This window comes from Bos grunniens, chromosome 13, assembly GCF_055505025.1.
Source record: "Bos grunniens cultivar Pamir isolate PY7600 chromosome 13, Bosgru_T2T1.0, whole genome shotgun sequence".
Classification (NCBI taxonomy): Eukaryota; Metazoa; Chordata; class Mammalia; order Artiodactyla; family Bovidae; genus Bos; species Bos grunniens.
In genome coordinates this window covers 35,738,704-35,751,980 of record NC_141177.1, presented here as the reverse complement: position 1 = coordinate 35,751,980, position 13,277 = coordinate 35,738,704, and the positions used below count along the sequence as shown (strand labels likewise).

At 44.2% G+C, this 13,277-nt stretch overlaps 2 protein-coding genes across 2 annotated transcripts; both read right to left on the bottom strand.

Annotated features, from left to right (window-relative positions):
- Nucleotides 1-11,781: 11,781 nt before the first annotated feature.
- Nucleotides 11,782-12,555, bottom strand: LOC147360729 (eukaryotic translation initiation factor 3 subunit F). The gene has a single exon (XM_086331077.1). It carries the CDS (start codon nt 12,553-12,555, stop codon nt 11,941-11,943), a length of 615 nt encoding a protein of 204 aa, XP_086187203.1. The 3' UTR covers nt 11,782-11,940.
- Nucleotides 11,782-13,014, bottom strand: LOC147360728 (uncharacterized). Its single transcript, XM_086331078.1, has one exon. The coding sequence runs from the start codon at nt 13,012-13,014 to the stop codon at nt 12,658-12,660; it is 357 nt and encodes a 118-aa protein (XP_086187204.1). The 3' UTR covers nt 11,782-12,657.
- Nucleotides 13,015-13,277: the final 263 nt, after the last annotated feature.

Genomic DNA, 13,277 nt, shown 5'->3' with positions numbered 1-13,277 from the left:
CACCTGTAGAAAACAAAAATACTAATTCAAAAAGATAAATGCACTCCTATGTTCGCAAAATGGAGAAGGCAATGGCACCCCACTCCAGTACTCTTGCTTGGAAAATCCCATGGATGGAGGAGCCTGGTAGGCTGCAGTCCATGGAGTCGCTAAGAGTCGGACACGACTGAGCGACTTCACTTTCACCTTTCACTTTCATGCATTGGAGAAGGAAATGGCAACCCACTCCGGTGTTCTTGCCTGGAGAATCCCAGGGATGGCTGAGCCTGGTGGGCTGCCGTCTATGGGGTCGCACAGAGTCGGACACGACTGAAACGACTTAGCAGTAGCAGCATGTTCACAAAAATGTATGCGATTGTCAAATCACTATGTATTACACCTGAACTAACACTATATTTCAGTCTTTTTAATACACACACAGAAAATTTAACAGAAAATCCTGAACATTTTGTCTTCAGTATGTTCCACTTATTACTATTTTCTTTTCTTTCCAAATGCCTCTGAGTCTTGTGCATTTTGCATTACAATGGATCCGCCAACAGAGTTCCCTTTACTGCTCAAACTGTTCCAGAGTTGACTGGCTATCATTTTACCATTTAGGTGAAAATATTGATTGTCCACAAAATGAGCTGCTGTTTCAGGGCATATCCTTACTCTTGAACGACAAAAAAAACAACCACTATCAGCATTGATACCACACACAAGGGCCAAAAACCCAGCTGCTCAATCCAGGCTGGTGCCAGGCCAAAGAATGCTGGAGCCAGAGTCAGGAAGGCAGAGTTTTTGGCACTGGCGGTGCATCTATTATGTGAATGATTGAGATGGGGAGATTAGCAGCAATAACCCTTCTCTCTGTTCTACTCTTACCTTGTTTTACACCATACCTTTGTTATTTTACCTAAAAATGAAAACAAGACTGAGAACTAACACTTGATTGCTTTTATTTATTATATCCTTCTTTTGCACCCCTGTAATCCAGTCTTTTTACCTCTAGATTTATTTAACTATCAGAATCTGCCTGCCAATGCAGGAGACCCAACAGATGAGGATTCAGTCCCTGGGTTGGGAAGATCCTCTAGAGGGGGAAATGGCAACCCACTCTGGTGTTTTTGCCTGGAAAATTCTATGGACAGAGAAGCCTGGCCGGCTACAGTCCATGGGGCCGCAAAGAGCCAGACATGACTGAGTGACTGAGCACACAGGCATTTTTTTTTTTAAACTGAATAAATGATCTTTATTTAATATAAATATTATATCTATGATTAATGGTTAGAAGACTCAGTTATAGTGTGTGTAGTCAACCAAAGTCCATCAGAAATGGAAATTGTCTCCCAAGTTATTTCATTACCCAGCCAACTATAGACATGAGCATTAGTAACCTCAACTAATTAGTTGGTTTTAGAGATGTTTGGAGAAGGCAATGGCACCCCACTCCAGTACTCTTGCCTGGAAAATCCCATGGATGGAGGAGCCTGGAAGACCGCAGTCCATGGGGTCGCTGAGGGTCGGATACGACTGAGCGACTTCACTTTCACTTTTCACTTTCATGCTTTGGACAAGGAAATGGCAACCCACTCCAGTGTTCTTGCCTGGAGAATCCCAGGGATGGGGGAGCCTGGTGGGCTGCCGTCTATGGGGTCGCACAGAGTCGGACATGACTGAAGTGACTTAGCAGCAGAGATGTTTATTTTACTGGATTTGGAGAGAAAAGTTTCCTGTAGGGAGTTATTACAGAAAAGTTCTTTAGGAAATGACATCCTAGGCTGATAAAACTTATTAAAATCAGTGATTACTTTTTAGGTCTCAGATTTCAAATCATAGACTAATTGAAACTGAGCAAGACCTTGTGGGGCCCTCCCAGGTACAAATCCTTCCACATTGCCTTTCTCCTTTGCAGGAAACAGGCTTTACTTGGCCTCCTTGACCTTCCTTAATTTCCAAAGGGCAGATTAAACAGTTGCTAATCAGAAAAGGGAAAAAAGTGAAAGTGAAAGTTAGTCACTCAGTCGTGTCCAACTCTTTGTGACCCCATGGACTGTAGCTCACCAGGCTCCTCTGTCCCTGGAATTTTCCAGGCAAGAATTCTGGAGTGGGTTGCCATTTCCTTCTCCAGGGGATCTTCCCAACCCAGCAATCAAACCGAGGTCACCTGCATTGTGACAGACTATTTACCAAATGAGCCACCAGGGAAGCCTTAAGACTTAAGCCACCAGAAAAGGGAGGGAATGCAGAAAAAGAGGAGGGGCAGTCAAAGAAACAATAGTGTAGGGATGGGGCAGAATCCTGGCTCCTCCTCAAGGGGTATACACTACAGTATATCTTTGAGCTCTTTTGCAGGAACTAAGGGCCCCACCCACCTTAACAATCACCTGCAATTCAGGAGTCTGCCAGCAATGCAGGAAACTAGGGTTCGAGTCCTGGGTCCTGAAGATCCCCTGGAGAAGGAAATGCCTACCCACTCCAGTATTCTTGCCTGGAAAATCCCAGGGACAGAGGAGCCTGGCAAGCTACAGTCCACGGGGTCAATGACTTAGCGACTAAACCATCACCGAGGTCCCCACCCAGGTGGAGGATGGAAACTTGAGGCTGAGCTCAAGATCACACCCTGTTACCTCACCACCAACCAATCAGAAGAGAGTCTGCACACAGCCGACTTTGTGATAACAAAGACTCTTGACACCTTACCCCAAATAATTAACTTCCTCTTTCTCCCTTTAAAAAATTTTCATGGTCGACCAGCAACTTCAGAATTGGTTCTTGGACATGAGTTTGCTTTCTCCACAGGTTGCCAGCCCCCTGAATAAAGCAAGCTTTACTTTCCAACTAACACTCTATTGACAAGGTTTTTCTTGCATATTGACTTTCAAGCAGCAAACAGCCTAATTTGAGTTCAGTAACATGGCCAAAGCAGGCACCCACTACCTAAGGCAAACAGCCAAATTCTTTTTGTAGGAGATTAAAACTCATCTTGGAAATTTTAAGAAATTCAGAGACCTAAGAATTCTGTAATAGCCAGAAATTTCTGTTTGTCTTCAAAATAGAGAAGCCTCCCTCTTTGTTTGCTTCATGTAAGGTTGGGGTGTGGAGGAGGAGGAAGTGGGAAGGCAAAGAAAGCAAAAGGGTAGATTTATTCTCATAGTCTACCTCTCTGGATTAAATTTCACCATTACCTCCATGGCTCTCCACGATTAGTGAATCCTACCTACCTCTAAAGCCTTGTCTCTGACCCAAGCCACTCCCTTCCTTCCCAGTCATTCCAAAGGATTTAGGGCTATGTCAGCCTAGAACTTCATCATAAGTGTGGTCTTTGAACCAGCAGCATTGGTATTCCAGTCCTGCCAAACCTGCATTTTAACAAGATTACTAGGTATTCAAAGTTGAACACAGTTTGAAAAGATCTTCTTCAAGGGACTCTTCTCTGCCTGTCCTCACCCCACCCATTGAACCACTGTAAAATTAGCTCCAAGAAGTCATCAAATGATCTGCACTTATCTTAGAAGTGTTTCCTTACAACCCTTTTCTTCCTTCTTGCTTTCTTCTTAGAGTTTTGTGTGTGTGTGTGTTGAGGGGGTGGGTGTGATAAAAATTTACATGGGTAAATTTGCATAGACAATATCAACTGCATCTTTATTGGTATTGGTTTTTGGTTTTCAGTCTCCTCAGTCCCAACTAATTTGTGAAAGTCGCTCAGTCATGTCCATGTCCAACTCTTTGCAACCCCATGGACTATACAGTCCATGGATTTCTCCAGGCCAGAATACTGGAGTGGGTAGCCTTTCACTTCACCAGGGAATCTTCCCAACCCAGGAATCGAACCCAGGTCTCCCACATTGCAGGCTGATTCTTTACCAGCTAAGCCGCAAGGGAGGCCCAAGAACACTGGAGGGGCAACTAATTTGTAAACTCGTTGAATTTACTGAATCTTATATTATTCTATTTTGAAGCCCATTTCTATAACTAAGCCTATCAGATGGACTTGATAAGTTCTGTTGCCTGAGGGAATAAATAACTGACTTCTAAAGCCCATGCTTTCTTGTAATTAATCTCAACTACCAGAAGGGCCATCTAGTCTTAAGAAAAGTTCGGAGTGATTTCAGAATCACAAACTTTAATCTCACATGACTATTCTAAAAGACATTTATTTGTTTATTTGGCTGTGCTAGGTCTTCATTGCTGCGCCTGTGCTTTCTCTAGTTGTGGCAACAGGAGGCTACTCTCTAGTTGTGGCACATGGGCTTCTCATTGCGGTGGCTTCCCTTACTGCAGAGCGTGTGTCCTAGGTGTGGGGGTTTAGTTGCCCCTCGGCATATGGAATCTTCCTGGACCAGGGATCAAGCCCATGTCCCCTGAATTGGCAGGCAGATTCTTAAGCACTGGCCCACCAGGGAAGTCCAAAGTTTGTTTAATCTTTGACTGCACTTCATGGCATGTGGGACCTTAGTTCCCCAACTGGGAATTGAACCCGTGCTCCCTGCTTTGGAAGGTGGAGTCTTAATCACTGGACCACTGGGGAAGTCCCTCACATGACTATTTGAATTCGGCACAGGGCTGACCACAACTATTCTAACAGATGCAACATCTGCTCATCCTATTTCTAGTCCAAAGATACTGCCCTGAGCCAAAAGGAAGGTGGTGGTGGTTTAGTTGTTAAGTCGTGTCCAACTCTTGCAACCCCATGGACTGTAGTCTGCCAGGCTCCTCTGTCCATGGGATTCTCCAGGCAAGAATATTGAAGTGGGTTGCCATTTCCTTCTCCAGAGGATCTTCCCAACTCAGGAATCAAACCCAGGTCTCCTGCATTGCAGGCAGATTCTTTACCAACTGAACTATGAGGAAAGCCCTAAGGAAGGTGTCTGCCATCTAATTATGCCACCACAGGCTTATGCTCTGTGTAATCCTTTGGTCTACAGACAAGCATGATGTCTTCCTGCTCAGACCCCAGAATGGCCCTCTTTGATTTCAGAGCCAAAACTTTTCTAGCAGCCAACAGAACAATTCATTCCACCATATCTCTAGTTCTATGACCTTCAACCTCCTGGGTTTCCAACAGTCTTTAGCAGAGAGAAACCATAGGAACTTGTCAATATTAGAAGTAAAAATTTATAGCACCCAGTTTTGGAAGGATGTGAAAAAACAAATAATCTGGCACATTATTGTTAAGGATTTTCATTGATAGCACTCTTTTGGAGAGTATTTGAATCACATCTATGAAAAATTTGAGTGCATAGCTTTCAACCCAGAATTTATATTTTTTAGAAAGGTATACTTACAGGCGTATGAAAATATACTAAGAATTAAGAAAAAAAGTAAAAACAATACAAACATTTGACAGTGGTTACATAAATGATGCTCACTTATCTACAAAAGAAATAGTCACTTAAAGAAGAATTTGATTACTCCTTATGTACCTGCTTAAAAAGATGTCCACAGTCTATTACTAAGTAAAAAACAGTGGTAGAGTTTTTTGTATGATCCTACTTTTTAATAAAAGTATTTCTTGATATATATGTATTTATAGAAATATATGTTTGTATACTACTTTTACGGAGAAGGCAATGGCAACCCACTCCAGTACTCTTGCCTGGAAAATCCCATGGACGGAGGGGCCTGGTGGGCTGCAGTCCATGGGGTCGCTGGGAGTCGGACACGACTGAGCCACTTCATTGGAGAAGGAAATGGCAACCCACTCCAGTGTTCTTGCCTGGAGAATCCCAGGGACGGGGGAGCCTGGTGGGCTGCTGTCTATGGGGTCGCACAGAGTCAGACACAACTGAAGCGACTTAGCAGCAGCAGCAGCAGCATACTACTTTTAAAAGGCTCAGTGAATACACAAAAAAGTAGTGGAAGTATGTGAGGTTGTGGCTTTTTTGTGTTTTTCTCAGCTTTTAAAATATTCTATGTGAATATGTATTAATTTTTAATCATGCTTGAAAACAATAGAAAAGGCTCATACAAGCAAACTACAAGCTCATCTTCTAATTACTGAATTATGGCAACAAATTGTGGTAACAAATGAAACAAAAAGGAAAGGGGGGGTGTTTGTTTTTTGATCACTCTGTACAGCTTCTGCAATCTTACTTCCCAACCAGGATCAAACCTGCACCCTCAGCAATGAGAGCACAGAGTCCTAACCACCAGACCCCCAGGGAATTCCCAATAAAGTTGTTTTGAAGGAAAGAAATTGTGAAATTTTCAGGAAAAAAAAAGTGTCACTTCTTGGATTTCAGTGGTAGTGTAGCAGTTCAGTTCAGTTCAATTCAGTCGCTCAGTTGTGTCCGACTCTTTGTGATCCCATGGACTGCAACATGCCAGGCCTCCCTGTCTATCACCAACTCCCCGGAATTTACCCAAACTCATGTCCATTGAGTCCGTGATGCCATCCAACCATCTTATCTTCTGTCGTCCCCTTCTCCTCCTGCCTTCAATCTTTCCCAGCATCATGGTTTTTTCAAATGAGTCAGCTCTTTGCGTCAGGTGGCCAAAGTATTGGAGTTTCAGCTTCAACACCAGTCCTTCCAATGAACACCCAGGACTGATCTCCTTTTGGATGGACTGGTTGGATCTCCTTGCAGTCCAAGAGACTCTCAAAAATCTTCCCCCATACCACAGTTCAAAAGCATCAAGATGCAGTCATTCCACTACAGGAGGCTCAAGCTCAGTCTCTGGTTGGATAAGTCCTACATGCTGCCTCGGTATGGTAAAAAAAAAAAGTATCACTTTTTGTTTCCACTGAAATCCACTGAAATTCCTCTGTCAAATCAGGTGGAGAATTGTGATCTACTGAAAAATAGCAATGGCCCCCTAAATCCCACCCCCACACCCAGAGGAGAAGCTCCACTACCCCTTACAGGGAACTCTAAGTAATGACTTGTAAGAAGGACACTAGCTCTCCCTAACCTCGAATTTGTCTGACTCAGTTCTCTCCCCATCTTTCTTGCAGCATTCACCAAGGGTATAATTTACAGCCACCACATGTACTCATTGATGTTCCAATCATGATTATTATATGCTCTGGACCTTGGCTTCATCTTCTTTCTTAGGACTCCCACTCTAGAGAGAACATGATATCATACTCAGAGTGACAATGATATTATTGTTTCTGCTCTAATTTATTTTTTAAAGTAATTTGCATACTTTGGTATGCAACCTAAGCTTCCATCATGAGCCAAACAAAATTGCACTCAACAATTGCTCAAATGCTTTATCATTGGAAAAGTATTTTATGCTTGGATTGCCCTTCATAAATCTTATAAACCAGAACTAAAATCCTGCACCAGGATTGTTAGCAGTTAAAAGTTTTTTAAATTTTCCTCCTTTTTGCATATTGGTATTTTTTAATGTTTCACGCTGAATATTTATTGCATTTGAAATAGAGAATGACTGCACAGGAGGCAATGTGCAAAGAAGTTTACATGCCTTATCTTAGTAAATCCTCCCAACTGTGTTTGAGGTACTATTATTAACACATATTGTAGGAAAGGAAATAAAAGCCATTAGGTTAAATAACTTGACTAATTCAGCTCCACTACCTGGTTTTATACAAACCACTCATACACTTTGGCTTTCAATTTTATAGCCTATAAAACTAAGATAGCATCTACCTCATCAAGTGCAAGAATTTTAAAAGAATGTCAACTGTGAATGAATTCTTATGTGAAACACCTGGTATAAAGAAAACAAATGCTTTGAAGTTCTCTAACAATGTCAAGTACAACTATTAAACTCTGAAGAAGTCCTGTGCAGGAGCCAGCTGCATGTGGGTGGTACCCATCTCCCAACTTCAAGTTCACTGTCTTCACGTCGGTGACTTGAAATCAGCCACGGGGGGAGTCTGAAACCAGTAAATGCTGCAGATCAGGTCTTTCCCCGAGAAGGACTGGTTGTCAGATATTTACTGGCACACCACAGCTCCCAGATTAAAATATAACAGATTTACTGAACTAGCTCAATTCAGTTTTATTTATTGAGGTAGGGAGAATGATTCATAACTTGGATCTGCATGTTATGAGGCCTATTTTCCCAGCTGCAGTGTGAAGGAATTTCAAGAATGGCAAAAACCCCCTAGAAAATGATTTTCCCATTTCAGCTCTTTCAATCTGATTAAGGAAACACAATATTCCAGACACATCGTTGGGTTTTTGTTGTTGTTGTTGTTGTTAATCTCTGCCCTGCTTATTACTGCCATAAAGGGCTCAGATAAATAACTTTGTGAATAGCCCAATTTGTTTGGCATACTAGTGTCTTGGAGTAGCTAGCTCATTAAGCAGTGTTTATTCTCCTGTGGAACCATATCTTGTAAGAACGGCTGGCATGGAGAAGTTGAGATATTTTGTCAAAATAAGGCAGTATTGGTCAACATTATTTCAGTGGCTCATGTTTGGCCCCAGAAAGCTTCCCTTTCCTCCATGATAAAATAATGAGACTACTTCATTATGGCTGAAGACATGCAAAACTTTCTGTTGGACTTCATTGCGCCCTCCTGAAACTCAAGCTGCAACTTAAGCGGTACAGAGGGTAAGTCCTGCTTCCCCCTCAATGTCATCAAGTCACTGGCCACATCCACTGCCCTTTTTCCCATGGGTCCTGTCAGCTTTCCTGTATCAGACATGTAGGTCAAAGTGTCCCACTCACAGCTACCCAGTCTGGGAGGCAAAGCTTGGCTGGCCTCTGACTAGACTAGGGTTAGGTTCCTGACAGGAGGGAAGCTAATTAGCTTCTCTCAGCAACTTCAGCTAGGATACCACATTTCCAAGACTCATGTAGCAAAGTACAACAAATTTAGTGACTTAAAACAACAGAAATTTATTCTGTCACAGTTTTGGAGGCCAAGGTGCCAGCAGAGCCATGCTCTCTCTAAAGACACCAGGAGAGAATCTGTTCCATGCCTTTTTCTTAACTTCTGGTGTTGCCAGCAATCTTTACCCTTCTTTAACCTGTATAGATGCATTACTCCAATCTCTGCTGCCTTCATTGTACACAATTTCCCCTGTGTGTCTGTCTTTACATTCTCTTTCCTCTGTGTGTGTCTATCTCTGTGCTTCTTACACTCTTCCAAAGACATCAGCCATATTGGATTACCCACCCTGTTGCTGCTGCTAAGTCGCTTCAGTCATTTCGGACTCTGTGCAACCCCATAGACAGCAGCCCACCAGGCTCCCCCATCCCTGGGATTCTCCAGGCAAGAATACTGGAGTGGGTTGCCATTTCCCTCTCCAATGCATGAAAGCGAAAAGTGAAAGTGAAGTCGCTCAGTCGTGTCTGACTCTTAGTGACCCCATGGACTGCAGCCTACCAGGCTCCTCCATCCATGGGATTTTCCAGGCAAGAGTACTGGAGTGGGGTGCCATTGCCTTCTCCACCTACCTTACTGACCTTATTTTAACTTGGTTGTATCTGCAAACCCCTATTTCCAAACAAGGTCATGTTCAGAGATATAGAGGTTGAAGTTGAACATAACTTTCTGTGGGACAGATCCCACAACAGATACTGAGAAGAAAGTCCTCAGTGAATGCTCTATAGGTCAGGGGTTTGTAAATAATCAGGCCAAGTCCAAGATGAGTCAGCAAGGGAAGGCAATGGGAAAAGGAAGGCACAGGCAGAACAGATGTAAAAAGGGAAACAGAAAAAAAAAAGAAAGATGGGCAATGTGGTTTCCACTGCATCCCTTCCATGAACTCAATCATTCCCTCCTTTGATTTCCTTCACTTGAGAGATTTTTTCTAAACTGTAAACCAGATTGCCCTGAAGCCCATGTGGAATGGTTGATGATCCGTGAAGACATATTTACAGCCTCAAGAAAATTGAGAAATACAAAGGAAATGTCATAAGTTCTTCATGAAGCCAAGTTTATCCTGTAAAAAGATATCCTATGATAAATGTCATTTATTTCTTTTTTTTTTAACTTGGATGAAAAAATTTATTTCTTATTGTATCACAGTATCACAGAGGGCAAGAGGGATGGCTAAGTTGTGATGAACTGTTTGAGGCATGATGGTGGGTGGGGGAATTAAGGATTCACCTAAGGTTTCTTGGCTTTGACAACTGCGTACATGGTTGTGTTATTCCCTGAGGAAGTGATTTGTTGGGGAGGAAGAGACAGTCAACTGAATATGAAACATGCTGAATTTAAGAGGCTTCTGAGACATCCAGGTGAGAGATATGGTATTTCTGGAATCAGGAAACCAGTTCTGAATTTCAGCCAGAGTTGGAGCCTATGCATCATTAACACAGAGGGAGTAATCAGCCCCAAGCTTTTCTCAGCTCTTCCAGGCAGAGGGCCCAAGATGGAACCCTGGGGAATGGAACTTGTTGGGGGTGGGATGGGATAGGGGGATGTCAGAGGAGGAAGGACCAGTTTGTAAGGGTGTTGGGAGAAAATCAGGGAAGTATGGTATCACAGGACTCAAGTAACACATGATGTCACACCCAGACACACTGCAGTGTTTTCAGCAAAGGCACAACCACATACAAAGAGAATGTGTGAAAACACATTTCATAGAAAAAACAAACTTGTGCACATATAGGCAAAGCCTGGGGAAAAAAATAAATCGAGCATCCTTGTAGGCACAGAGGAGTGTTCTTGTCTTATAAACAACTCTGTGGCCAGGGTGGATGACAATGGAGCAACGTTCAGTGACAGTCTTCCTCCAAGCCTTTTGTTTTTTGTCTAGAATGCTCTGTTTTCCTTTCTTTTCTTTTTCAATCTGCCTCTTTCTCATTCTTCAAGTCCAGCTTAGATTTCATTTCCTAACTGGAAGTCTTCCCCGATCTGTAACATCTCATGATTCCCAAAGTGACGGTCTCTTTGTCCCCCCTGCAGGTTCTAAGCAGGCACCAGGACCTCTTGTTTAGCACACTGGTTAGCATTTGATAAGTATTACATGAGCCAATACGTAACATGAATTCTTCAGCCTTTCCTCAAAGCATCTGGTGTGGCCCCAGTTTACAAAATAAGTCACATGTATTTGCATTTAAGACTTCACCATTTGGTAAACTACCCTGTAACCCTACCTCTGCATCCTCAGCTTCTACCACTCTCAAGTAGCCAGGGTTTTCATGTATCACCAGCCCTTCTATCACCTTTATCAGAAACCAGGCAACATCCCAGACTGCTCCCATCTCTCACCATCCAAGTGTCAACCAGACTTCAGGTCCTCCTTGGATCTGCCTCCTGAACCCAAGTCTCTGTCACCATCCCCAAGGCCCGGCCTGAACCTGGGTTCTCGTCATCTCCTGACAATCACAGTGACCCTCTGCCTAGTTCTCTGCCTTCTGTTTTTCTCCCTTTCCCTCCTTCTTCTACACCAGTACCCAGTAATCTTCCTAAAATCCAAATCTAATTATCCAATGCCTTCCCACAACTTCCAGGATAAAAATCCAACCTCCACAGGTTGTGGGCCCTTGTGGTCTGGCTCCTGACTTCTTAGATTCTAAACAGGTTAAGCAATTTTCCATGTACTTCCTTTGTCCCAATCACCCTTTCTGGATTTGCTGATTAAAAAAAAAAAAAAATCAGCTCATATATCATGTCTTACATAGACTCTGACAGACTCTGGTCAGCCCTTTTGTTCCCGTTATGTTGTATTTTTGCTTTATGAGAGCAGTTATTTCACTGGGCCACTAAACTATGAAGCAGACAGAGCACAAGAAAAAAATTCAGAGCTGGATTCAGGCCACACACACATGACCAGCTTCCTCCAAAGTACTCACTTCCTAGTTTCTGGGTAAGCTCCAGAACTGCCTTTTCCCTTCCACCCAGAGGGAAACTCACATTAGATGGAATTCACTTAACAAAAGGCAGTCTATGTTTATGTAGAGTCACAAGCAGTTGATTTGACTCAGTGTGACTCAGACCACAAAGACACCATTTCTCCGTCACTCCATTCTGGGTCCCGGGCTTGGCTGGGGTCCAGCGTGGCAGAAGGGCTGCCTGAGGCCCCTTCACAGGTTCACAAGCTTCTTATCGAGGGCAATTTGTGACTGTGTGAGGTTGGCCAGATAGGTTACCATCAACAGGTCGTTGATGTTGCTGTTGAGCATGGTCTCGAAGTCCTCGGGAACTATTTTGGGTACTTGGTTAACCAGACTCATCAAGAAGCGACCCACGGTATTGTCGGCTGACACCTTTCCAGACAGCACATCCTCCGCATACTGCAACACTGTGCTGAGGGCGTCCTGGATGCGAGCAGAAGCCCCGCCCACTTGCTGCAAGTCACTGGAGAGGCCGATCACCCGGTTGGGGCTAAAACAGGTCCTCATGATCAGGTCAACTCCAATGAGTTCAGTGTCGTAATGCGTGTATTTCACTGTCAGAGGGGTGAACATCACCCCCATGGTCCTCCCAGGAACACCCATTAAAGTGCTGATGCTCATGCGGCCGTTCTGGAGGCTGGTGTCCACTGTGAGGTGAATGGGGTTGGGGGCTTCTCGGCTGTAGTACTCATGGATCAGCACTGAGTGCTCTGTCATGTCATGGCCTGTAGCGTACCAGCCCAGGATGAGCTCATTTGGAGAGACTTTCTTGTGCAACTCATACATGTTCTTAGCAAACTCCATGTCAACAGCCACCTCATCTTCTGACTCTTTGTGTGGCACTGAAAAGCAATTGGTGACTTCCACTGAGTGCTTGTCAACGGTTCCCAGCAGGGCCGCGATAACTCAGGCAGCTCCCTCGTTGCGTCGCTCGTAGCTGTTCACGATGGAGGCCAAAATGACCGGGTGCAGCCGGACCACGCGGCCGCCGGGGAAGGGGCCTGGGAGAGCAGGGCCGGACAGAGACTGTGCGGGGGTCTGCGCTGGGGCTGGCGCTGAGGCCGGGGTCTGGCCCGGAGCCTCGGTCGTAGCCGCTGCTGCTGCCAGGTCTGAGGATGACGCGGGAGCCGGCGATGGAGCCGGGGCCGAGGCTGAGGCTGGGGCCGAGGCCGGGGCCTGGGCCGAGGCCGGAGATGAGGCCGCAGCTAGGGCTTCGGATGGGGTGGCGGGAGGCGCGCTCGCCGGTACTGCCGGTGTGGCCATCTTGTCCGGAGAGAAGGCTATTTCTATTTTTAAAGGTTAAAATATCCTTTGAAACAATCGGAGTTTGTTTCATTTTATAATGTTCTATTTGGAACAAAATGAGAAACCAGCAATCCTATATTTAGACTCAGAATTTTAAAAAATTTACTTTGTTGGAACAAAATTTTCTAAAAGTCTGATAAGCACTGACCTAAAGCACACTGAAGCCCCGTGACATTCACACACAATATCCACAAGCTTTGCTGAGTAGGAGATTCAATTTC